The sequence below is a fragment of the Miniopterus natalensis genome, chromosome 5, assembly GCF_054644295.1.
Source record: "Miniopterus natalensis isolate mMinNat1 chromosome 5, mMinNat1.hap1, whole genome shotgun sequence".
NCBI classification, from domain to species: domain Eukaryota; kingdom Metazoa; phylum Chordata; class Mammalia; order Chiroptera; family Miniopteridae; genus Miniopterus; species Miniopterus natalensis.
This window is the reverse complement of record NC_142085.1, coordinates 25,808,126-25,831,487: the sequence shown is the minus strand read 5'-3', so window position 1 is coordinate 25,831,487 and position 23,362 is coordinate 25,808,126. Positions and strand designations below refer to the sequence as shown.

Below are 23,362 nucleotides of genomic sequence, written 5' to 3'. Positions count from 1 at the left end.
AGAACTATTGAGTTGAAGGTAGAAAATGAGTTGAAGGAAAGCCTACCAGGTAACAAGAGCTTGGGCAACAGTTACCAATAATATGATCTCAGCTCTGTTTATATTATCTACTTACCTTTCACTTCCCTACCTTTGTATGTGTGAGCTATTTACCTGTTTACTTACCTTTAGAGTGATTTTCTTTTTCATGCATTGTAAGAAAACTCCCTTCAGTTTGAATATTTTCCAGTTTTTCTACAAAGAACAAGTATTACTTTTATTATCAGAAAAATAATGTTATTTTGTTAAAAATGTAGTCTTTTCCACTCTCATGTTGCTATATAGTAAGGGAAAGCAATGGGATAATTCCTCCCCTTTCCAGGAGATGAGGGCTGATAGGACTAATATGCTACTACTGAAGAACTTTGGGTGTTGGAGTTGGGAGGTCTGTAACTCTCTGTGGCCAAATTGTGGTACTTACAGCTCATGAGCTAAGATTTGTTATTAAATTTTTAAAGAATTGAAAACAAATCAAAAGGAGAATATTTTGGGGCACATGAAAATTACATAAAATTCACAATTCACTGTCTACAAATAAAATTGTATCAAGCTCAGCTACTCTCATTCACTTACCAGTTGTTACACCATATGACCCTTAAAGCCAGAAATATTTGCTATCTGGCTCTTTACAGTACAAGTTTGTCTACTTTTGTCTTGGGGAGGTTTTGTAAGCATTTAGGACAGTTTTGCATATATTCACTTCATTGGTGAAGAATGGCCTTTTGTATTTATTTTCCTGAATCCATTTATAAAGGTGACTCTCTTTTTCTATGTGTAAGATCAGCTATGGGTCTCTGAATATAATTTTACACCATAGCTGCTTTTCTGAATGAGCTTCCTTCTTTGATTTATTTAACAAAATATTTGAAAAGGCCAGTTTAGCATATTGCTTTACTAGTGGGGCAAGTTTTATTTCTGTGACAGTCCTCTTTGAGTCAAGATGTGGTCATGAAAGATAAACCCATTGCAAATGCCACTTCAAATAAAGAGTTCAGTAAGTAATGTTGATGTAAAGCTGAGGAAATATTTCTTCAATCATATTAGATCTGTTTCCTGACCAGGTCACTTGGTAACCCTTTAAATAAGACTTCCCCATTTGCTTTTCATCGTCTTAATATACCTTTATTTTGGTCTAGATTAAAGGTTTTACAGTGGTTGGCATTGCCAGCTTTTCCAGCTTTATTAGAGCTATGATTGGTTCTTTTGCTTAATTCAGTATCAGTTGGTTATCTTGGAACTATTTAAAAAAATACAAATCACATATCCTTTTAATAAATGTATTTCAGTTATGTGTACTGACCCATATTAGAACAGGCTAACATCCTGGCCTGTATTTGGATATTATTATGAATTCTTGTTGAATTGTGATGAGTATAAAAGCATTTTCCATGTGCAAACATTGCTGCCACTGTCTCTCAAAGGGAGTGTGATTAAAATATTTTTAAGAATTGCTTTACTGAAGTATGATTTGAGTGCTGTAAAATTCACTTGTTTTAAGTGTATGATTGAACAATTTTTAGTTAATTTACAGAATTGTGCAGCTATCACCATAGTCTGATTTTAGAATATTTCCATTACCCCCAAAGAAACCTTCTGCCCATTTGCCCTGTTTCCCCATAACACCGCCCCTCGCCCAAGCTCTCAACCCTAGGCAACCACTGGTATACTTTCTGTCTCAATAGATTTGCCTTTACTGGATATTTCACATAAGTAGGATTAGATAATAGTGTTCTTTTGTGTCTGGCTTCTTCCATTAGCATAAGGTTTTTGAGGTTCATCCATGTAGAAGAATGTATCTTCATTCCTTTTTATCATCAAGTATTTTATTCTATGGAGACGTCACATTTTGATTGGCATTTGAGTGGTTTCCACGGTTCTGGTATTAGGAACAATGCTGCGATAAAATAAACTTACATTTGTATGAACATATGCTTTTATTTCTTTTGGATATTTATCTAGGAGTAGAATTGCTGGGGCATATGGTAAGTCCAGTTTAACATTTTAATAAACTGCCAAACTGCTTTCCAAAGCAGTTGAACCATATTATAGTTCCACTAACAATGTGTGAGGGTTGTTTCTTTAAATCCTTGCTGGTCCTTGTTATGGTTTGTTTTTTTTATTTTGGCTATCCTAGTGGGTATGAACTGCTATGTCATTGGTTTGCTTTGTATTTCATTAATGATTAGTGATTTTGAGCCTACTTTTTATGTGTTTATTGGCCATTTGTGTATCTTCTTTGGTGAAATGTCTATTCATGGCTTTCCCTATTTTTAAATTGTATTATATGCCCTTTTATTATTGGTTTTTATCACTTATGCTTTTGGTGTCACATATAAATAATATCTGCCTACCCCAAGGTCACAAAGATTTACTCATATGTTTTCATGTAACAATTGTATCGTTTTTAGCTCTTGCATTTGGTCTCTGATCCGTTTTGAGGAAACGGTTCACATGAATCCTTTCCCATGTAGATATTCAGCTTTCCAGCACCATTTGTTAAAAGGACAATCCTTTCTCTAATGAATTGCCTTTGTTCTTTTGTCAAAAACCAGTTGTCCCTAAATGTGTGGGTCTATTTCTGGATTCTGGATTCGTTTCCTTAATCTGTATGTCTATTTTTATTGAAAATATTTAGTTTTCAGGCTCACTATTAAGTCTTGAAATTTGATTGATCTGAACACCTTCCTGTCAGTCATTTACCAGACTAATTTAGATGGAGCAGGGGAAATGCTTAGAAGGTATGGCCTGCCGAAATGGTATCACCTCTGTGTATTAGTCATTCAACAGCGTTTATTTAGCCCCAACTGTGTGAAAAGACAAGATGCTGGGTACTAACTTGCACAGTCATATTGAGCCTGGGGGCAGAGACAGACTCCTCGCTCAGAAGTGGCTCCATGGAGTTCATGAATCTATTTCCTGAGTTTTTCTTTATTTCCCATCACTGGGTAGGCACTCAGGGCCCACAGTCAGGGCATGGCTAAGGTCACAGATGACTAATCTTTCATTTCTTGAACAAACCTTCTTTGAATATCTACTGTCTGAGAGTTTCTGTGCAAAGCATAAGACATTTACAATGACAACTTAAGACAGGGCCCTGTCTTTTTTAAGGGGCTTATTATGTGCATCATGGACATGTGGGGAGAAACAAATAATTTTCCTCCCACTCACCTTTTAAAATTCTTCTGGCTGGACTAATAATCAAATTAAGACAAGACATTAACAGGAGAAACTGGTCAAATGTATTAGATATATACACATAGGGATTCCATAACAATGTGAGACCAAGGACTGTTGGGCAGTTAAGGCTTATGTGCCATTTGAACTAAGGAGAAAGGGGAAGGTTGCGGCTTGAGACGTCAAAGGGCAGGAAGGCAGTTCACATAGAGATGGAAAAGCATGTTTGGTAAGTAAATGTCTGTGGGCCCATCTTTATAAATGGGAGACAGAGAGGACTTTGGTTAAAGGACCTTACTAGTTCTTCCCTGTTTATTACACTTAGTTCATATTAAACTATAGATATCTGAGATAATAGCTTCTTTCCTGGAGCAGGTTCTCTATAGAAATTCTATTAGGCAGTTAGAGGAAGGTCATAGATTTTTCCTGGGTTATTTCTTGAAAATAACCAGCTTAAAATAATTAATACCCAAAACAGGAATATTTTGGGGTGGCAAATTCTGCTTCCCCTCAGACATAAAACTGTTTTATATAAGAAAAATGATGATTGATATCCTGGTATAAACCAAGGAATGTGGGCGTGCAGAATGGGAAAGCCTTCACAGCCTGGGTGACAGTGAACCTTGACCTTAAAGGCAAGGGAAGACTTCAATAGCTAGAGGAGTTGAAACAGAACAGCACTTCAGGTAGAAGGAATATCATGAGTGCAAGAGGTGTGACAGTGGTGTTTTTGAGAATGGGACCTCATCTATTCAGCCAAAATTCTTTTCAAATTATCTTAGCCTGTGGGATTGGAAGAGAAACTCCCACTGTTAGGGTGCTGGGACCCATGCATTTTGCAGCATACCCACAGCTGTGTCTTGTGGTTCACCTTTGCAGCTATGGCCTTGGGTTTGCTAGGTATTGTTAACCTGGCTGAAGCCTACTCTTGGTGAAACATAAGTTTAAAAGAGAGAGTGCTTATAACAGGGACTGGAGACAAAATAACTTCTGCTTAGATTTTAGGCTTTAGTATGAGACGTAAGTCTGGCATCTTTTCTGACTAGTCATGTACAACTGGGAGGACTAGCTGGTGAGCATCTGTGGTCCACAGACCTCAGTTGAGTAGATTAAAATCTGGAAATTTGGCAAGATTGTAACATCATTTAGAAGTTACCACTTTGAAAAAATTGATAGCATCTTTGAAAGTTTTAATCTTTCTACGGAAAGTATAATTCTGTTGCAGAGATTAATTTTAACCTGTCAATTTTATTTTTATTAAGTAATCAATGGAATAGACCTGTATTTATAATTCTATCTGAACATGAGTTTCCCAGATATGTTTTATAGTGGTTTTATTTTGGAAAATGTAAGTCATGGTACTGGGGACTTGGAGTTTCATCTGAATTTAAGGCAACAAAAAATGTTTAAAAAAGATCAGGGAAGAGGTGTTAATCATTAGCGTGAGTTCTAGCAGAGGCAGTGGAATCTCATCATCTGGGGGTGTCTTTAAAAATAGTTTCAGTGTTCATCTCCCTGTGACAGTTGTCTTGATCATAATCCTGGCTTATTTTAAAGGTTTAATGAAGAGCATACAACCAGTTGTTCTCAGTTGTTTATTTGTGAGGACTTAAGGAAATGGGCTTATGTTTCAAGAAGAGTAAATTCGTTTGCATATGAAGTATTAGAATATTATAAGGGCCTTAAAACTATGAAATATGTTAGTAAGAGCCCCTGTAAATTTTCCCCAATCCTTGAGACTTAAAAATTTTTGAGATGAAGCAACCACTTGTGTCATCACCGCCCTTGGTAGTGTCTTTCTCTGGCAAATGATGGTCTGAAAGGGACACCAGGAAGTGCCCGTGATTATGTGACCAGAAGATATCCACGTTGGCCAGCTCCACCTCTCCTGGAGCCTTAGCCACATGTGGGTTTTATTCCTTTCCTAGCACTCTGCCCTCCATGAGGACCTCGCCCCCTCACCCAGCCTAGAGCCTGACCCATCATATTCCGGCCTTTCCAGCAAGGGGCCCCCTGTGCCACTGAGGACTAGCGGAGCTGTGCTGGACATCATCCTTCAAGTAGATGAGGTTACTGTTTGAGGGCTCACTTGGTTCTTTGATGTTTTTGTATGTGTTGAAGGTGTAGCTGTCCCCCCCCCAAACAACCATGCTGTCAACGGTACTTCAAATGGTGCCGGAAGGAGAGAGGGTAGTTCCTACCTGGCACAGGTGTCCACGTGTTGAACCTGTGTAACAGGTCAGGCATGGACAGCCTGGAGTGCACTTGACAGAAGCCCCAGAGGAGATGATTCAGCTCGGAAGGATTCAGTAAGCAGTTGCCGGAACCAGCACTTTAATCAGAATTGCAAAGTAGTTGACGTTTTTGTTTGTCACCTCCCTATAGCCCTGTCCTGGATGCTCTTCCCCACTCGCCAGCTGCCCAGGGTCCTCCCGCCACCTTCCCAGTGTTAGGAGCTCTCCTCTGGAATCCCATCCTGCGCTTGCGCCGCACCGCCTCCTCACCCCCCCCCCCCCCACCTTATCCCATCTTTGAAATCGATCATACGGATGATACATAGGTGTTAAGAAAATTTGTCTGATAAAGTGACTTGGCGTTAAGGAGCAAATGAATAAAAAAGGTTGCTCCATCCCAGAAGCTGTCTTTATTTTCATATAGGAACTGAATGTATTTACCTGAATGCACCTTCAATTTATAATAATTAATCTGAACCTGACTTATGGCATTGGTATGACCTTACTGGAGAATGATATGAAGTAGACAGATTATTTGTACTGCCTAGGGCCAACATGATTTGTTTCAAACTCTTCATTATTTTATTCATTAATATCTTAAGATATCTGAAAAATATCTTTATAGTTTAAAAAAAAAAAAAAACCAGTAAAAAAGATTAATTCTATTTGGCCTTAATGATGACTTAATACATTGCCTAAAAAAGCCTGACCACCTTTTTATTACATCCTGTGAGGATGTTTCCCCATTATACTTACCTGCACCAGTATAGAATTTATGGTAATTCAGGTAGAATTTGAGCTGTTCTTTTGTTCTTTCACAACTCTTAAAGAAATAATACTGAAGTAAATTTGTAATAAATAAAACTGTTCAGATAAGGCAACAAACGACCTAGGAGAATACATTGTTTTTAAGCATTTTTGCATATTTTAAAAGCATCAAGTTGCTTATCAATAATTGATAATGGTGATATAGTGATAGATTATTTTTATTTATTTTTTGAAGTTAAACTTTTAAGGAGCTCTCCCAAGAGAATTTGGTAGCTTATAGTAAGTGAATATATTTGTTTGAAGTAAAAAACTGTCATTGAAAATCATTTTAATTCATTTTCACTGAAGCTGACTGTCCCCCTTCTCTTTACCCAATTCGTGCAAGGCAATGAGGTGATCTCCTTTGGGACAAGCCTTCTTTTATTATTTATGTTTCTTTCTAAAGATATCCGGTTGTTTTCCAGAATACTGTATCCCCTAGGTGTAGGACTTCTTTTAGAGAGGACTGAATCCTGCCTGCTATCTTCCTTGTGGCTGCTGTGCTGCGACACATGCATTTTACCCATGAATAGTCTCTGCCTTTCCCTGGGGCACTTTTTCTCCAATATTGCACATGGAGGGAGTGGGCCCTCGGCAGCTTTACTATGATTTGGGTTTGCTCAAGATAATAGTTTACAAGGTTATATACAGGGGTTGGCAAAAGTAGATTTACAGTTGTGAGTACATGAAACACAGTTTATTCTTGTATTATTATTTATTAATTATTGTGTTATTTCATATACAAACAGCTGTAACTGACTTTCGCCCACCCCTGTATTGGTCTGAGATGCTATGTCTTCATTCTGTATAAAAGCCTTCAGGGGTTCTCTTTGCTTAGGAAAAGTGTAAGCTTTTTAAAATGACATGTAAAACCCCCATGTCTCCCGGCCCAACTTTCCTACCTCACCTTCCACCACCCGTTTCATTCATTCCTCAGGCTGCTTTCCTTTCCTGGAACTCACCGCACAGTTGCAAGCATCCTTGCCTTGTTCCTTTGTTTTTGTTCTTCCCCTCACCTGGAACATTTTCATATCTTAGCTAGGAGGGCTTCTTAGCCTCCAGACTTGGTCAGAGCTCCTCAGAGTTCCCCGAGCCTGCTCTGAGTATAGTTACTCTATCCTGAAATTTCCTCTCTAAATTTCTGCCATCTCAGATGCAAGCCTCAAGAGGTGACACTCTCTCACTATTCATCTTTGTACCCTTAGAAGTTACATGATTCCTTGGTGTATAGTAGATGCTCAATAAATATTTTGTGACCTGAGTTGAACTGCACCTATATGGTAACAATATGTTTAGATATGGAAAGTAAAACTTTTGTTGAATTTGTCTGGATTAACATCAGCCACAACAAAGTCAGATTTTTGAAAAAGGCAGTTTTAAACTTTAAATAACCAGCTAGACAATGATCTTATCTTTAAAGTTTAATTTGAATAAGCCCACATAAAACTAAACAATTACAAGTTAATACAATAAAAAATTTAGAGTAGTATTTTCCATCAATTAAGCCATTTAAATGATATAGCTGTGGCATAATCTATTCTATTCTCTCTCTCAAAAATAAATTTGAGATATGTGTTGCCTCTGTCAGCAGCAGCAGCACCCTGTTTGGAATCTCCCCTCACCCCTCACCATTGTTTTCTGCAGACTTTATTTTCCTTCCTTAGGATGCTCTTAAGCAAAAGATTGGTGCCCTCTAGGGGTAAACTGTGGACACAGTGCAGTACACATATTTTAGAAAGCACTGCAAAATTCTGGGAGAATTGTATGAAATACAGAAAATGATGCTTCCTCTCTGTTATGTAATTCACATTATATAATTTAATCCCAGGGTATCTCAAAGTGCTTTCACTTTGCTCATCACTTCCCTCTAGCACTATTTATTCAGACAGCTTTTTGTTCCACAGGGAGAAAATATCCAAAATGAGAAGAAAGGCTGTTTTATTAAAAATTGAAAACGGAAGGTTACGACTATTGGCAGTTAGTGTAGCCATTTGTGAAGGAAAGTTACCAGGCCAGATGTTTGTGACTCAGACCCAGGGCAAAATAAAAAGCTTTTCTATGTCAGCTTAACTATTTAATTTCTTATTTTCTTTCTCCTAAATTTCAGATATTTCTCCAGAACCCCATTTTTCCCCCTTTCAGTTCATCCACTAGCACTCTTTCCACATAATGTTGATTTGCAATTAAAAAAATTTTTTTTAAATGATTTTAGAGAGAGGGAGAAATAGTGATAGTGAGAGCGAGAGAGAGATCGGCTGCCTCTTGCACAAGCCTGAACCAGGGATTGAACTGGTAACCTGGGTATATGACCTGACTGGGAATTGAATTGGCCACCTTTTGGTGTCCGGGCCAACGCTTCAACTGAGCCACACCACCCAGGGCTGATTTGTAATTTTTAATTAACATTCTTTTTTATCTCATTCTTTAGTGGTGAGGGGAATGAGCCAAGATTTAAAAAGGTCTTAGCACAAGGTCAGGCATCTAGTATTAATTTATCATTTATGAATTTTTGTTTATTATTATTAATAATGATGCCATTTTTCATAGCACTATAAAGATGATAACATCTTATATTTATGTAGCCCTTTTAATATACAGTATTTTTGTAGACCCTCAGAGTAATCACCTAAGACAGGAAAAATAGGCAGTATTACTGACAACCAGTACCTCAGAATATTTTCAGGCATTACGGATGTTAAATCAGTATATTCTTCATTTTTCTCCAAATTCTTAAGAAGTTAGGCCAAAAGGCTTAAGAGCATTCCATTTTACATATTTTCTTTTAAGTTGACACATTGAATTTTGAAAAGATAACTTTATTTTCAGATCATAGAATTTTTGTTTTCTAGCTTGAACAGAGAGGCCTTCTCTTTTCAAATGCTGATTTTGCAAATGAGAAAATTTAGGCCTAGGGAGAGAGCATCGGCAGCTGGTACTAGTTTATGGGACCTGTGGCAGAAGCAAGACTAAAATGCAGGTGTCCTAACTCTTTTCCCTTATAACATGTTTTGTCTTTTTCTAAGTTTTGATGGCATAGTGTTATTATATTCCTTTTATAAACATGCCTAATTTAATTTTTCTTTATTGTTGCATAAATATGGAGAAAAAGGACACTTGGTTTTGGAAAGTTTCCATGGTGTAGGAGGGTTAGTTCCATGTGGCAAAAGCAAGTTGTGAAATAGCCTTCCTATGAAATAAGTGTTCAGAATCACACCCCATCTTTGACTGGCCTGGAGTGAGAGGGACATAGGAAGTGGAATAAGGAGCTGCATGTGAGTCTCCAGGACCTGGGTGTAGGCTCAGGAGGCCAGGCATTTAAGCACATATCCCTGCTTGGCAGACTGAACAGAGGTTTTGGGAAATCTTTGGTGGTTTGAACTCTAAAATCACAAAGTCAAATCCTGCTTGTGGAAGGGAGGAAGAGGCGGTTACAGGTTGAGGGTTAACTTGGTGCTAGTGATAATGTGGTTATGAACACCCTCCACCACCACAAGATTTCTGTTGTGTGGAGGAAGGTTTAGATAGAGGTTTTCTAACCTCATCACATCTGTGAATTTTTAAAACCGTTTTATTTTGAAATAATTATAGACTCATGGAAGCTTTTAAAAATAGTACCCTTTACCCAGGTTACATGTGTGGATTTTTAATGTGTTGAGTGTGTGCTTCTGGCATCCGGATCTTGTGGCCTGGGGAGTAGAAGACCAAAGGGGGGTAAAAAGCTACCTCTCTTGCTCAGTTGGCCCCAGTTGTTATATCAGGAGTCATGAAGAAGGGCACAGCATCACCTGTATTTTTAAAAATTGTAACTCCATGTGGTTGTCCAGGCTTATATTTACATAGTGTGCTAAAACATGCAAAAATTCTACTTGTGTTTATGAGCTATTCTTCTGAAAATTACATTTTTAGTGTTTCGATTTTAAATTTAAATTTGGTTTTTAAGTAGTAAGAGAATAAAAATTTAAAAAGCTGCTATATGCCCTGCCTACGTGGTTCAGCAGTTGAGCATTGATCGACCTATGACCCGGGAGATCGAGGTTCGATTCCTAGTCAGGGCACATGCCTGGATTTCGGGCCCAATGCCCAGTAGGGGGTGTGCAGGAGGCAGCCAATCAATGATTCATCATTGATGTTTCTCTCTCTCTCTCTCCCTTTCTCTCTCTGACATCAATAAAGACATGTTAAAAAAAATTTTTTTTAAGTTTCTATATGAATGAATATCATATAAGAATGTTTTCCACTTCCTTGTTTGAGTATTAAGTATGATCCTGGGTCCTGGGACCAAAAGTTAAATTGCTTTTCTCTCTGTGCAGGTTCGAAAACATGTGAATGATCTCTATGAAGACTTAAGGGATGGACACAACTTGATCTCTCTTTTAGAGGTTCTTTCGGGAGACACCTTGGTAAGTTGTCAATTTCTTAATTGATTTTGAAGAACAAGTGCCTATGACTGGGATGTTTTAAGTATAGACCGTTCAGATTTTTACAACGGTCATCTTTTGAGCTGCAATTTCTGCCTGGAAAAAAAAAAAAAGTTCTGCTTGGATTCCTGAGCATTTTCACACTTGGAATGATGTGACTTAGGGAGACTGAAACACTTTTCATTACCTTGCTTATGTAATCAATTCTATAATTAAATTACTATTTTTGTTCTATTTTTTTTTAATTTTTTTTTTTACCTTTGGGTGTTTTGTTTTTTGCTTAGCAGAAGTTGGATGCGTAAATATAACCACATATTAAAAGACTCACAAATAGCAAGGGAATAAACACCGCTTCCCGAAAAGCGGTCTCACCCAGGGCGCAGGCCTCATGTCCTTTCCCGCCGACCCCCCTCCCCGCACCCCTCCCTGCGTCCTGTTCACGCTCTCCTTTTCATTTCCGTCTGTCTGTCTCTGCCGTCCTGTCTTCTGTCTGTTATATTCATTAGCCAAGGGAGCGAGATATTTTGAAGACCTTACGATTGGTGAGTGCAACAGCCGCATGCGCGTTTGAACAGCATGAGGATGTGGAGGATGAGGAGAAGGGGGTAGGTGTCCCCGTAACCCACTAACCCCGCGGGAGTGCCGTGAGCTAACCGGGGAGACGAGTAACCCGCGGGCCGGGCAGCTTTTAGGAAGCCCCCGAGAGGACCGCACCCCCGTGCGGGGGATGCGCGTGTCCCCGACGCTGGGCAGGGGCAATATTTTCTCTTTACGTTTATTTCGAGGTTGCTGTGCGCTGCGTGGTGACCGCGCGCAAAGCGCCTTCGGGAGGCGGCGCCGCGGCCGCAGGGCGCGCGTGTGGCGGGGCGGCTGCGCGGCTCGCCTGCTGCTTTTAGGTTGCAAACGCGCAGCTGTTTTTTGGAAGGAGCTTCTGGACGTTTAGTGAATATTGAAGCTTAGGTGTTTGATGGGCAATTTTTACCTACCACCGGAGTCTCCTTTTAGTTAGAAAGCGGGAAGGTTTTCCAGCCCAGAGCCCCCTGGCCGAGCTCCCGGAGCTGGGGCGCCCCCCGCGGCAGGAGAGATGGGCTCCTTTTGCCATCGCCACCCCTAGCGCCCCCTGAAGTCACTGCACCTCGTGGTGGGCTTTTCTAGCAGGTGAATTCATCAGCACCATTCCCACCCGTTGTATGTACAGCGCCCAGTTTTCCCGCCCGTAGCCTGCCGTCTGTTTTCTTACAGTGCCTTTGGCTTCAGCAACCATACCTGAGGAGCTAAGCTGTCCGTTTTCTTTTTTTTTCCCCCTTTGGAAGATTGGATGTGGTAAATTTCAGCTCCATTCTCTGTATTTTTTTGTTAAGCATTTTCCCAGCTCCGTTTCCTTACGTTTTCCTTTTGCCAGCTTGCAACATTTCTAAAGGGAAACAGTGTCAAGGAAAGGAATTATGGCTTGGTAGCGTGCCCGAGACAGTAAAGAATCGTGTCCATCCCCACACGGTGGAAACCGATTCTAGAACGATTTTTGTGGGGGGAAAAAAAAAAACAAACACTAAAATAAAATAAAGAGGAAATATATTACATGGTTTTAATTGCTTTTCTCTCTTCCTCTATCATGGCTAAGTAAAACTCCACCGTCTGTCTCCTTCTTGGTGATTTTTTTTATACTAATTGCATGCTACTTTACCTTATTTTCATTCACATGCCATACATATATAATTATAAAAATCATCTTGATAATAGGTAGAGTTTATTAAGAAGGGAAAATGGTATTTAATTCTTTTTGTGCATCCATAGCTTAATAATCGTAGGCTAGAATTGTAGTTTAGTGAATATAAAAAGTCTGTATGTTCTATGGTATTTTCTGTTTTCCTTTGTTTAAATAAAGCATCTGTTTAAATAAAACTTACTTGGAAAAATCCCTAGTAGTCCCAAGATAATACAAAAAAATTAGGACTACCTTAAAAAAATGTAATGGGCTTACCCAAACAGTAAATACTCTTTTGGCCTATTAAGATGAGCATAAAATATATTTATATAGTATATTTAGCATGTTCAGTGGTATCAGAAACTAGTGTTTTTTATACTCTGCGTTTTTCTATTCTTAGCCCAGAGAAAAAGGTCGGATGCGTTTTCACAGACTACAGAATGTACAAATTGCACTTGACTATTTGAAACGACGCCAGGTATGATGTTTTTCAAAGGCCGTAATCATGTTAACATATGTGACTGGGTTTATTTACACGGAATCACGTCTGGGAATGAAAAAGTTAAATTGGACTATAAATTGTAATCACTATACTTGTGCTTTTGTGAGACAAATATTTTAAAATGTGTTTAAACATTTGCTCCAAAAAAAAGAAAGTTAATAGTAGGTGTAAGCTTAGAGGAATTACAAGTGGCTGCATTTCCATTTGAATTAGATCTACCAATTTTCCTTCTGTGAGAATTGGAGAGCTTTTGCCTAGGAAGTTAGTGACAGAATGTTAAGAATGTCTATGAACAGTCTTAGTAGTAGGGAGGCAATACCTTAATTTTTATACTTAGTTTGTAAAATTATTTTTATAAAAAATTGTTTGTATAATACTTTTTAAAAACAGTGGATTTTTAATATTTAGTAGTGTGGAGGCAATAGTTTTTTTGTTTTTTTTTTAAGTAGATAATACTGGGTAACTTATAAGTGGTTTAAAAATAAAACAACATTTCTGATATCAGTCTCCAACTCGCTTGAGGTTTCTGAAGAAATCATGAAAAATAATAAACACTTTATTGTATTGGGTAGGGTCTTGATTTTGGTAGCATTGTGTATTATAATGGTGTAAACTAAATGATTGATAACTTTCAATTAGTAGAAAAAGAGAAAAAGAAATTTAGGAGAATTGAAAGTTGCTGAAAACAATGGGAAATCAGGGGGTAACAATTTTGCTTTTTAGTGGAGTAGGGAAAAAGAAGGGAGGGAAGGGGAGAGAGGGAAACGCTATCTTTTATTAGTTCTTCATTTACGTTATTATGAATATTAAAATGCTTTAAAGTCTAGTAAATATTATGGGCTTAAATGTTTTAAATGTTATTGGTGTTTGCCTTATTTTTAATTCTAGTGGAAGTTTCCAGAAGGATTAATGGTTAATTATATCTCTTGGTATGAAGTGTTTGGGCAGTATTTTGTCCAGGAAGTAAAATGTTAGATATCAATGTATTTAATTTTTGGTATTCAGTTCATGGTATTTAATTATTTTGTCCATCCAGGAGGTAAATATTAGATGTCGTCATTACATTTATTTACTTGAATGTATAATATAACAGTTGATAAGCTTTAGTATGATTATTTTATATATATTTTATATATATTTTATATATATTTTATATGTATTTAGTATGATTATTTTATATATATATATTTGAAGTCTTCCAAATATCCAGTCATTTACTTACTTATCTTGGTAACAGTTGATAGAGAAATGGAAAAATAATGCTAGTTTTTGCCGTTGTTTTTTACCCTTTGTGAAGGAAATGTGAGAAATTAAAAAATATTTTATGGTTCAAAGCAGTTTCCTACTGAATTGTAAAATAAAATTCATTTTCAAACGGCAAATTTCCAATTTAAAAAATCTCAAGTGTCTAGGACTTCTCACTTGAGTTGTATTTTTGTTTTGACAAATGTGTAATTTTGTTACTTGAACTAGAAGACAAAACCAAACTAATACTCACTGTTCTCTGTGGTTCCTTTATAATTTGAAATCTAAAATGAGTGAAGATACAGGGTAAAACAATATTTTGAGGATTACTTGTATTTGAATCATTCAGTTTTTTTTCTTTGTATAATTTAGAATTACTTTTATGTGGGCAAAGATAAGTCATATGATGGTTTGAAAAACTTTGTTTTATCTCTTCTTCACGTACAAAACAGGTGAAATTAGTGAATATTAGAAATGATGACATAACAGATGGAAATCCCAAATTGACTTTGGGATTAATATGGACAATAATTTTGCACTTTCAGGTAAGCTCCGTTTTTCTTGATTGTCATTTCCTTTAGCCTCTTATTGCTAGTTTTCAAATGGTTCACATCAAGGGTGAATTGTGCATTCGTATTTTATGAAAGAAAATAAATTCTAGGCTTCTTTTCTTAAACAGTATATTCATATTATTCCTTTCAAGTGACTGCTTATAAACGTGGTATCCCGTTTCCTGTTGTTGATAATCCTAAATGTTTTTAGGACAATGCTTGTAATCTCAGAGTTGGAAACGAGATTCTTTTTAATTGAATACAGACACATTTCCTTTGTTTATTGGAAAGTATCACCTGATTTAGATATATGAAAATTTTATTACTCAACCCTGAATTTAGAATGGTTTTCATTGATACAATGGTTTCTCTACTATGCAAACTACTTTCTCTTATTGATAGACACTAGGTGGCAGTATAATGGTGATAAAGCGCTCTCCTGAATCACTGTTCATGTTTTTGTATAGAGCTGAACTTTTTTAGACTAGATTTGAGGAGAGTAAATGCAAATAAATAACAATTTATTAACTATGGGTTATTATTTAATAAACTTGTGCCAGTTGAGGGCTGATTTAGATTTTGAGTTTTTGTAAATGATATATTTTGAAAAAAATCTTACTCATTTGAAAAACTGAGACCTCATTTTGGAACTTGCTTCAGTTTATTACTCCTGTTCCTGCTCACAGTGTTCTGTGTGCAGCACAGAGCCTGACCCGCAGTAGGCACGCAGCACACCTTGCTGATTGACTGCTGTACAGTTGGCCTTGAAACAGGAGGAGAGAGCTTGTCAGCTCCAGAAAGGAGCTGGGGTTTTGAACCAGATTTAAAAAAATATATATGTTTTTATTGATTTCAGCGAGAGGAAGGGAGAGGGAGAGAGAGAGAAAACAGAAATATCAATGATGAGGAAGAATCAGGGATAGCCTGCCTCCTACGTGTCCCCTACTGGGGATAAAGCGCGAAACCCTGGCATGTGCCCTGATCAGGAATTGAGCCATGACCTTGTGGTCATCACTCAACCACTGAGCAGCACTGGCTGGGCTTGAACCAGATTTTGAGAGGAGTTAGATTTACTTCTTATGTTGTAAAAATCTGACTAGGACATAGAGTTTGTAGGGAAATGGTGGAAAATAGTGTTCCCAGGGCTCATTTGGGAACAGGATGAATCTGACAGGTATGGAGAGCTACGGGAAGTAGAGTCTAGGTGGCTTCCAGGTTCTGAACAGGCAGTTGAGCGAATTTGCAGCAACTGGAAAACAGAGGAGCAGACACAGGTACTAGGGAGACCCAGGTTACCAGGTGTCAGGCAGCCAGACTACGGGGCGGCTAATGTAAGTGAATGTCCACTCAACTGGGCATTGATGTTGGAGAGATCCAATAACAGGAACTGGAGGCAGGTCCCTGAAGGCCTGTGGGTTTCCATTTCTAAGGGACCCATCCTCAGGGGACCCAGGGTACTGAGCACTAAACCAAGATGGGGATTTGGGCATGGAACCAGACCTTGTTACCAGAATTGGGTAAAGACTAAGTAGAATTGGCCAAAAGCTGATTTCACATGGAGTTCCTCAGCAGCTTTTTTGGGATTCTTTAATTAGCCCTAAGTGTATCAGGTTCCTCAACTTTTAGGAGGGTTGAAACTGCAAGAACCCCACTTTGAAGGGTTAGAGGCCTTTGGGGACAGGTTGCCAATCACATCATTACCGTCAGAGCTGGTGAGACAGGCTGTGCTTTGAATGTCATAATGAGAGTCCCCGTGGGGCAGTGGAGAACACTCAGGTTCTGGAGGGAGGCTCCATTGTTGGCTCTTTTATTTATGGCTGTGATGGCACTAAGTCACTTAATCACTTTGAAACTGAAAAACAGTGTTTTAGGAAACTCAACCTATCAATTCTACGTAAATTAAATTGAAATGAGCAGAGTCCAAAGTCAGGGAGATAATCTAAGAAGCTGAGGTGGTGATCTCTGAGTAGAGTGATGAAGGCCAAGACAGGTGGGGATGAAAAACTGAATCCAAAAGATGACATTTTGAAGGAAGAAAGAAAGGGACTTGGTGATAGTGAATCGAAGATGAAGGAGAGAGAATAAGATGACTCTAAACTTTCAGCATGGGAGATAAAACCAACCAACACTAACCAACCAACCAACAAAAGACAAACTATTAAGAGAAATGGGGATGCTGGTAGGGGGAAAACAAAGACCTTGGCGGTTCAGTGGCCTGGTAGGATATCCTGTCCATTTGTCTGCTGATCAGCTGGAGATTTGTGAGCAGAGCAGAGCTGAGAAGTCAAAGTTACAGATAAACATGGGAGTTACCAGTATCTAAGTGGCCATTGAATCTGTCAGAGATAAGGGGTCTTTAGAGGATCCAAGAGGCGAGGGTACATAGAGAAGAGCCAAAAGCCAAAGGAAGAAATTTGGGGGAAGGCCCTTGATTGCAGTTCAGGAGGAAGAAGATCTGTTTGTGGAAACAGAAAAGGAACATTTGATGAAGTGGGTGAGGCAACATGGAAGTGTAGTATTGATGAGATCAAGGGAAGAGAATTTCAGGTAGAAAGGAATAGTGCACGGTAGGAAATGCTACTAGAGAGCCTGAGAATTTTAATAAAAGACGGCATTTAAAAGACAGCATCATACAAACTCCATATATTTTCCAGGATCAACTGTACAAATAATGGTTTCTTTCCTTTTGCCTGTGAAAAAGAACATATATGCTTAGGTTTCTGAGTATTTAAGACTGAGTACAGGTTAATAGTATACAAGGAAGACTTTGGAGACCATGGAGAAAATACTCCCAAGCTACTGGGAGCAGATACCAGAAAATATAATGGACCAAAATGTCAGTAAATAGTTGTGGATTAGAAATAGTATGTTTAGACCCTAAGTTTGAGGAAGTTTAAGTGAAAGGTCATTCAAAAAAGAATTATATATTAAGAAAGCTCTTTGGGGTTCAGATGTCTTTGGAAAAGAGAGGCGGACTAACCACAGAAGAAGCAAAAAGTAGTTTTGGTTTTAATATGGTCCTGTGGCCTATATTATAGAATCCAGTGTATTTTAGGACCTGAATTACAAGATAATGACTGTTAAATTACCACCAGTTTTTAAAAATTAGACCAAGATCTGTTTAAAATGAAACACATCAGTGTTTTGGTAAAACAGAAGTGTTCCTTTATTTAGATGAAATGACTTTTCTTAGTACTGTGATAATTAAAGATTAGAATGATTTTACTGGTTATGCCAAGATATAAGGCTATTTATAGCGGTGGTAATCATCCTTACTCAAAGTGACTGGGCTTTTTCTCTTTCTCTCTTTCTAGTTTACATAAATGAGGGAGATAATTTCAGAAGACCAGTTTATTTATTTCTAAACTATCTGTTATGAGCATCACAAATTGAATCTTTTCTAATAAGGTTGTCCGAAAGTAAGCATTATCAACACAGCAACCCTGTATCATTAGCCTACCATAGGCTAGATCCAGAGATACTAAGATAATGAAGTATGTTTTTCTGTCTATTGGGAGCATGTTCATAAAACTGACTGTTATGAATCTATTGCATTAGAAATAGAAATAGGGATGTAGAGGAAGGAGTGCTGTAGTAGGATCAGGGAGGTGTTAGAGAATGAGGGAAATTTTCACTGATATTAGAGATTGGCTAGGCAAGACAATTGCCAGCTACCAGGCAGAGAATAAAATTAGGCGTTTCTGAGAGAGGGGTTGTGTGCAGTGGCCTGAGAGTGGACAGTGGCTCAGTGTGGCAGGGCTGGGGGCAAGGCAGCTGGTGTGCAGGTCACTGGCTGTGCCTCTGTCCTGTCAGTACAGATACTTTTAAATTCTCTTGAATAATGTTTTATTGTCATCGCAGACAACGGAAATCAAATTAAAAATGAACAAACAAACCAGAGGCTTTATTTTTGCTAGATTGTCTTCTAGAATATTCAGTTTTGGTCACTGAAAATTGTTTAATGTTCTCTTTAGATGATTAAGGAAAAGCTCACCATGCATGCCTATTATTGACAAATATCCACAACATCGCTAACTTGACTATTTAGTTATATTCTTATTTTAAAAAAACATAATGAGTTTAATTTTTTTTACTTTTTTATTGAATTTATTGGGGTGACATTGATTGAAAAAATTATATATGTTTCAGGTGTACAATCTTATAATAACATCATCTATATATTGTATTGTGTGTTCAGCACCCAAAGTCAGGTCTCCCTCCATCACCATTTATCCCCCTTCATCTTCTTCTACTTCCCCCAACCCTTCCCCTCTGGTAATCACCATACTGAGTTGCATCTTTTGATCAGTCCAAACACTGCCTAGAGAAAGGCAATTATCAATTCAGTTTTATTAGTCAGATGATTTCTGCTTACGTGTAAGTCCAGTCATGCCATACTAATTTCCTTTTCACCATATCTATGACTCAGTGTTAGAAATATGCACGCCTTAATCAAGTTCCATGCTGGCTTATTGTTTTTACAGCAAGGCTGTAGAAAAACTGCATAATGTTTAACTAGGGTACAATTATAAAAGTTACATATAAAGTTTTACTGCCTTAATTCATGTATGAGAACATGCAAGTGTTTTTTTTGGCTAAGCGTTCCATGCTTTAAATCACAGAATCGATCAATTTGCTTATACGAAAATCCTAACGAGCACATAAAGGAAATGGCTTGGAAATTTATGTCATAGGAAAAATATTACAAACAATTTTAAGAGATTAATTTTAGAAACAATTTTAATAAAGTATTTTAGGCATTCTCATTTCTCTCCTCCAGCTATTAAAGTGTCCTATTGTTATTTTATGGCTGCTGTTTTGAATAAGAGCCTTAATGTAATTTACAGAGATTTTTAAGTTTTTTTTCCAAGCACCAAAATTAGTATTTCTTAAGGAAAAAAAAAAATTACACAGTAGAGACTCTCTGAAACTAAATTTGAAAGGCACTTTGAAACTAAATTTGAAAGGCACTTTGAAACTAAATGTGAAAGGCACTTTGCTAAATGTCTCCTAACCGGCATTTGCTTTCTGTTTGCACTCAGATTTGTTGAATCACCAATAGTTTCAAAGGTTAACACAAACTTTGGTAGTGTAGCTGCAGTTCAGAAAACTGAAAGTTAAAGTGCGGGTCAGAATCTTCTTGTGTAATAAAGCCAAGGGTTTGCCTTGCAAGCTCCTCGGCGTTGTAATTTGACAGTGAGCAGTAATGTTTGTCTAAGAGGATTGGTGGCCAGAAATAAGCCACACTGTCTAATGAGACACAGGGACACGGCTGGGCAGGATGCCATGGCATTTCTCGCGTGCGCCTTTCTCATAAGCAAAATGGCCTCATGCTGAAGAGGATGGTCACACAGTCTGAGGAGCTAGAGGTCGGAGGGGAGTTTTTGGACTTAATGGAGAAGATCTAAGTAAGCCCTGGATTTGGAAATGAGTGGCTCTGGGGAACTGTGATTTCCTGCAAATCAAATGGGGAATGTGTGCGGATGTGTAAGAGCTGAGAAAGAAGAACAGTATTTAGATCCTGCCAAAACTCCCTTGAGCCCTGAAAAATATTCTCCTGGAAGAAAATATTTCAGAAGAAAACCGACCAAGAAAACTGTCGATGACACAGAGCCAGTGGAGCCAAACAGTGACAATGAGGGAAAGAAGAGGAGCAGCATTGGGCGCTCAAGGGAACAGGCAGCTCCTTTACCCAGGCGACTGGCACGGGGAGGATCCGCTGCCCCCGACCTCACCCTGGAAGCTGGGGTTCGGCAAGGGGGGGCGGTAGGAGCCAACGGGGTTAAGCAGGAGCTGCTGCCGGGGGCTGCAAGCAGTTGGTCTTACCAGGTGAACATCTCCCCTGCTAAAGCCAGCGCCACAGAAGTAAAAGTTAGCAAACTGGATGAAAGGATTTCAGAAAAGGACAGCACTCCACGTTGCGCAAAGAGGAAGAAACATTTAGATGATGTCAACACAAGAGAAATAACATTCCAGAGCAAAACTGATCTTTTTCCTTTCCGAAAGGCAGCCAGCTTAAGTTCCATTTACTATGGTGCAGGGAGATCCCTTGAAAAAAGTGGGTTCTCTGAAGACCCATCAAAAGATGATAGCAGTGGTCAAGAAAAGCAAAACACTGAGAGATTTTGTTCTCATGCAGTACAGCATTTTCAGTTTGAAAAAAAGAGATGCCATTCCCTCTGTACTAATGTGCCCTCCACTTCCAAGGACACAATTGAAAATGAGGTAAGTGAAACGCGGAGCCTGAGTTTAAGGTGTAAATAAGTACTCCGGGTGCTCACTGAGGTTCTGTAATTTGTCTTTTTTAAAAGTTACTTTCTTATTAGTTTATGTGAAAGCTGTAGAGTTCTTGGTGCATTTAATTTGTAGCCTTAGGTTTGATGATTAGGATTTTATTGTGACATCACTTTCTTTAATCACACTTTAATTTCAAAAGCCTATATACTTTTGTTATTGTTACACTACCTCTTTAAGAGAATGCACATCTTTTTAAATTCTCTAGCTCACGTTTCTTGACCTTTCCTATGGAATAGCCTTTGGAAACTTAGCTGCACTGTAGGTAGCAAATAAATCAGAAAGCATTTATGACAAGACAATAGCTTCATAACAAATGCAATACAATACGATTATTAGTACTGACTTGCTGATTGAGTTTGAAAAGCCAAATTCGATTTCTCTTATCAGTTTTTATATGCAGAAACACTCACATAATTGCTGTCAAGTCTCTGTGTGTGTGTGTGTGTGTGTGTGTGTGTGTGTGTGTGTGTGTGTGTGTGTGTATGTTGGGGGGGTGGGGCACAGATGCAATTGCCCTAATCTGTTCTGTGTCTTTGTTATGTGAGCTATTCCCTGGCCCCAGTGTAAAATTGGAACCTTTTGGACAGAATGTCATAGGAATTTCAATACAACACAGACTGCCAGGAAGTTGAGAACTTTATTCCTAACACTGATATTTAACTTTAGACAAGTTACTTCTCTGGGGTTTTTAGTTGTCTTTAAAATGTAGCTGAGCCTGGCTGGAGTGGCTCTGTTGGTTGAATGTTGTCCTGTGCACCGAAAGGTTGCTGGTTCGATTCCCGGTCAGGGCACATACCTGGGTTTCGGGTTCAGTCCCTAGTTGGAGCACATACTGAAGGCAACTGATTGATGTTTCTCTATCACATCTCTCTGTCTCTCTCTCTCCCCCCTCTCCCTCTCTCTCTCTCTCCTCCCCCTCCTTACTCTCTAAGCATGTCCTTAGGTGAGGATTAAAAAAAAAAAGTATTTATTTACTTGCCTGAGGAAGTACATTACCCAAGCAACCTCCTCTACATATTACTAATTGGGAGGTGATGGATTTTTTTTTTTTTTTAGAGCCATTTCTAACTTTGTTAGCAAAAAGTCTGGACATAACTGGTATATGTGATGTTAAACATTGTTGGCCAGGTCATTGTATCATTTGCACAGTGACAGGATTAGGTTTTTATTAAGGTTCATGTGCACAGTCATCATTGGCCTTAGCCGCAGGTTCTCCTGAGGCGTTCCTGTTTATAGACACCATCACACCTTGCCAATATTATGTCATCGATTCTATTTACATTTTACAGTGGCTGCATTTTAAAAAGAAAGCACCCAGTCTATGCTTTCGATTCCCTGTCAAGGGCACATGCCTGGGCTGTAGGCTTGATCCCCAATAGGGGGCATGCAGAAGGCACCTGATAGTGTTGTGCTGTCACATCAATGTTCCTATCTCTCCTCCCTTCCTCACTCTAAAAAAAAAAAAATCAATTGAAAAAACTTAAAAAAAAGAAAAAGAAAGCAAGTATCCAGTCTATGTCATTATCTTTGTAGGTCTGATATAAAGGTCAGTGCAAGAGGAAGTGACTTGCTTGCCACATGTTTATGAATGGAACCACTTGGTTTGTTCACATATGTTTTCCAACTGTTTTTTGCATAATTTGGATTCAAGTAAGCCTTACATGTTTTCATTACTGGAAACTCTTAAAATCTGTTTCCTCGTTGGTACATAAGCCTCTTTTCCCTTCTAATTGTGTATCTAATAATTTTTGAAACATCAGTGAAAAATGCATGTGATAAGTCGTAAACCTCCCGTTCAGATTTGTCAAATCGTTGTGATATGGAGACATTACCAAAGTCTCCTGTCTTCTAGGTAAAAGCTGAATGGTGTAGTCTTTATTTATCCGGGCGTTTGATGTCTCACTTCCCTGTAGTCCAGATAAAGACTGTTTGTTTGGTGCCATAGAGAGCCAGACCCAGCAGCTCAGCTGCTGCTCTTAGGACATTCTGCCTGTTACCTTGGAGGTGTTGGACCCTGTTTGCTTCATCATCTTTGGTTAGAACTTTGCACAGAGCTCTTTCTTTTGCATTGGACTGTACATTTTTCATTGGCGAATTAGAAGGAAATGAGAGCTTTTAGCCCATGATTAGTATTACATCCCAGAAATGGGCTTGTTAGCTCCTATTCCTTTTATTTTTCCTTCAAGAACTTTTCCAGGTCCTCTCCATTTGACCCACTCTTACTCTGGGACATTTGTGTGCAGGGTTGGGCTTGATGACCTTCGTATTAACTTCCAAGGAGAATAGTGTGCAATTCTTTGAACTTTTTTAACCTTAGACTTAGTTCAAGCCTCTGACTTGAACTTGACTGATCCTGTGACATTCATGTGTAGGTGACCAGCCTACTTCTT

General features: G+C 38.5%; 1 protein-coding gene across 4 annotated transcripts in view; it reads left to right on the top strand.

Annotated features, from left to right (window-relative positions):
• DST (dystonin) overlaps nt 1-23,362 on the top strand; it is a 399,279-nt gene that overhangs the window by 176,958 nt on the left and 198,959 nt on the right. For all 4 annotated transcript variants that reach the window (XM_087817457.1, XM_087817456.1, XM_087817454.1 and 1 more), the window contains 3 exons: nt 10,565-10,654; nt 12,778-12,855; nt 14,577-14,669. In XM_087817457.1, the coding sequence (XP_087673583.1) occupies nt 10,565-10,654; nt 12,778-12,855; nt 14,577-14,669 (261 nt within the window). The remainder of the gene's footprint in view (nt 1-10,564; nt 10,655-12,777; nt 12,856-14,576; nt 14,670-23,362) is intronic.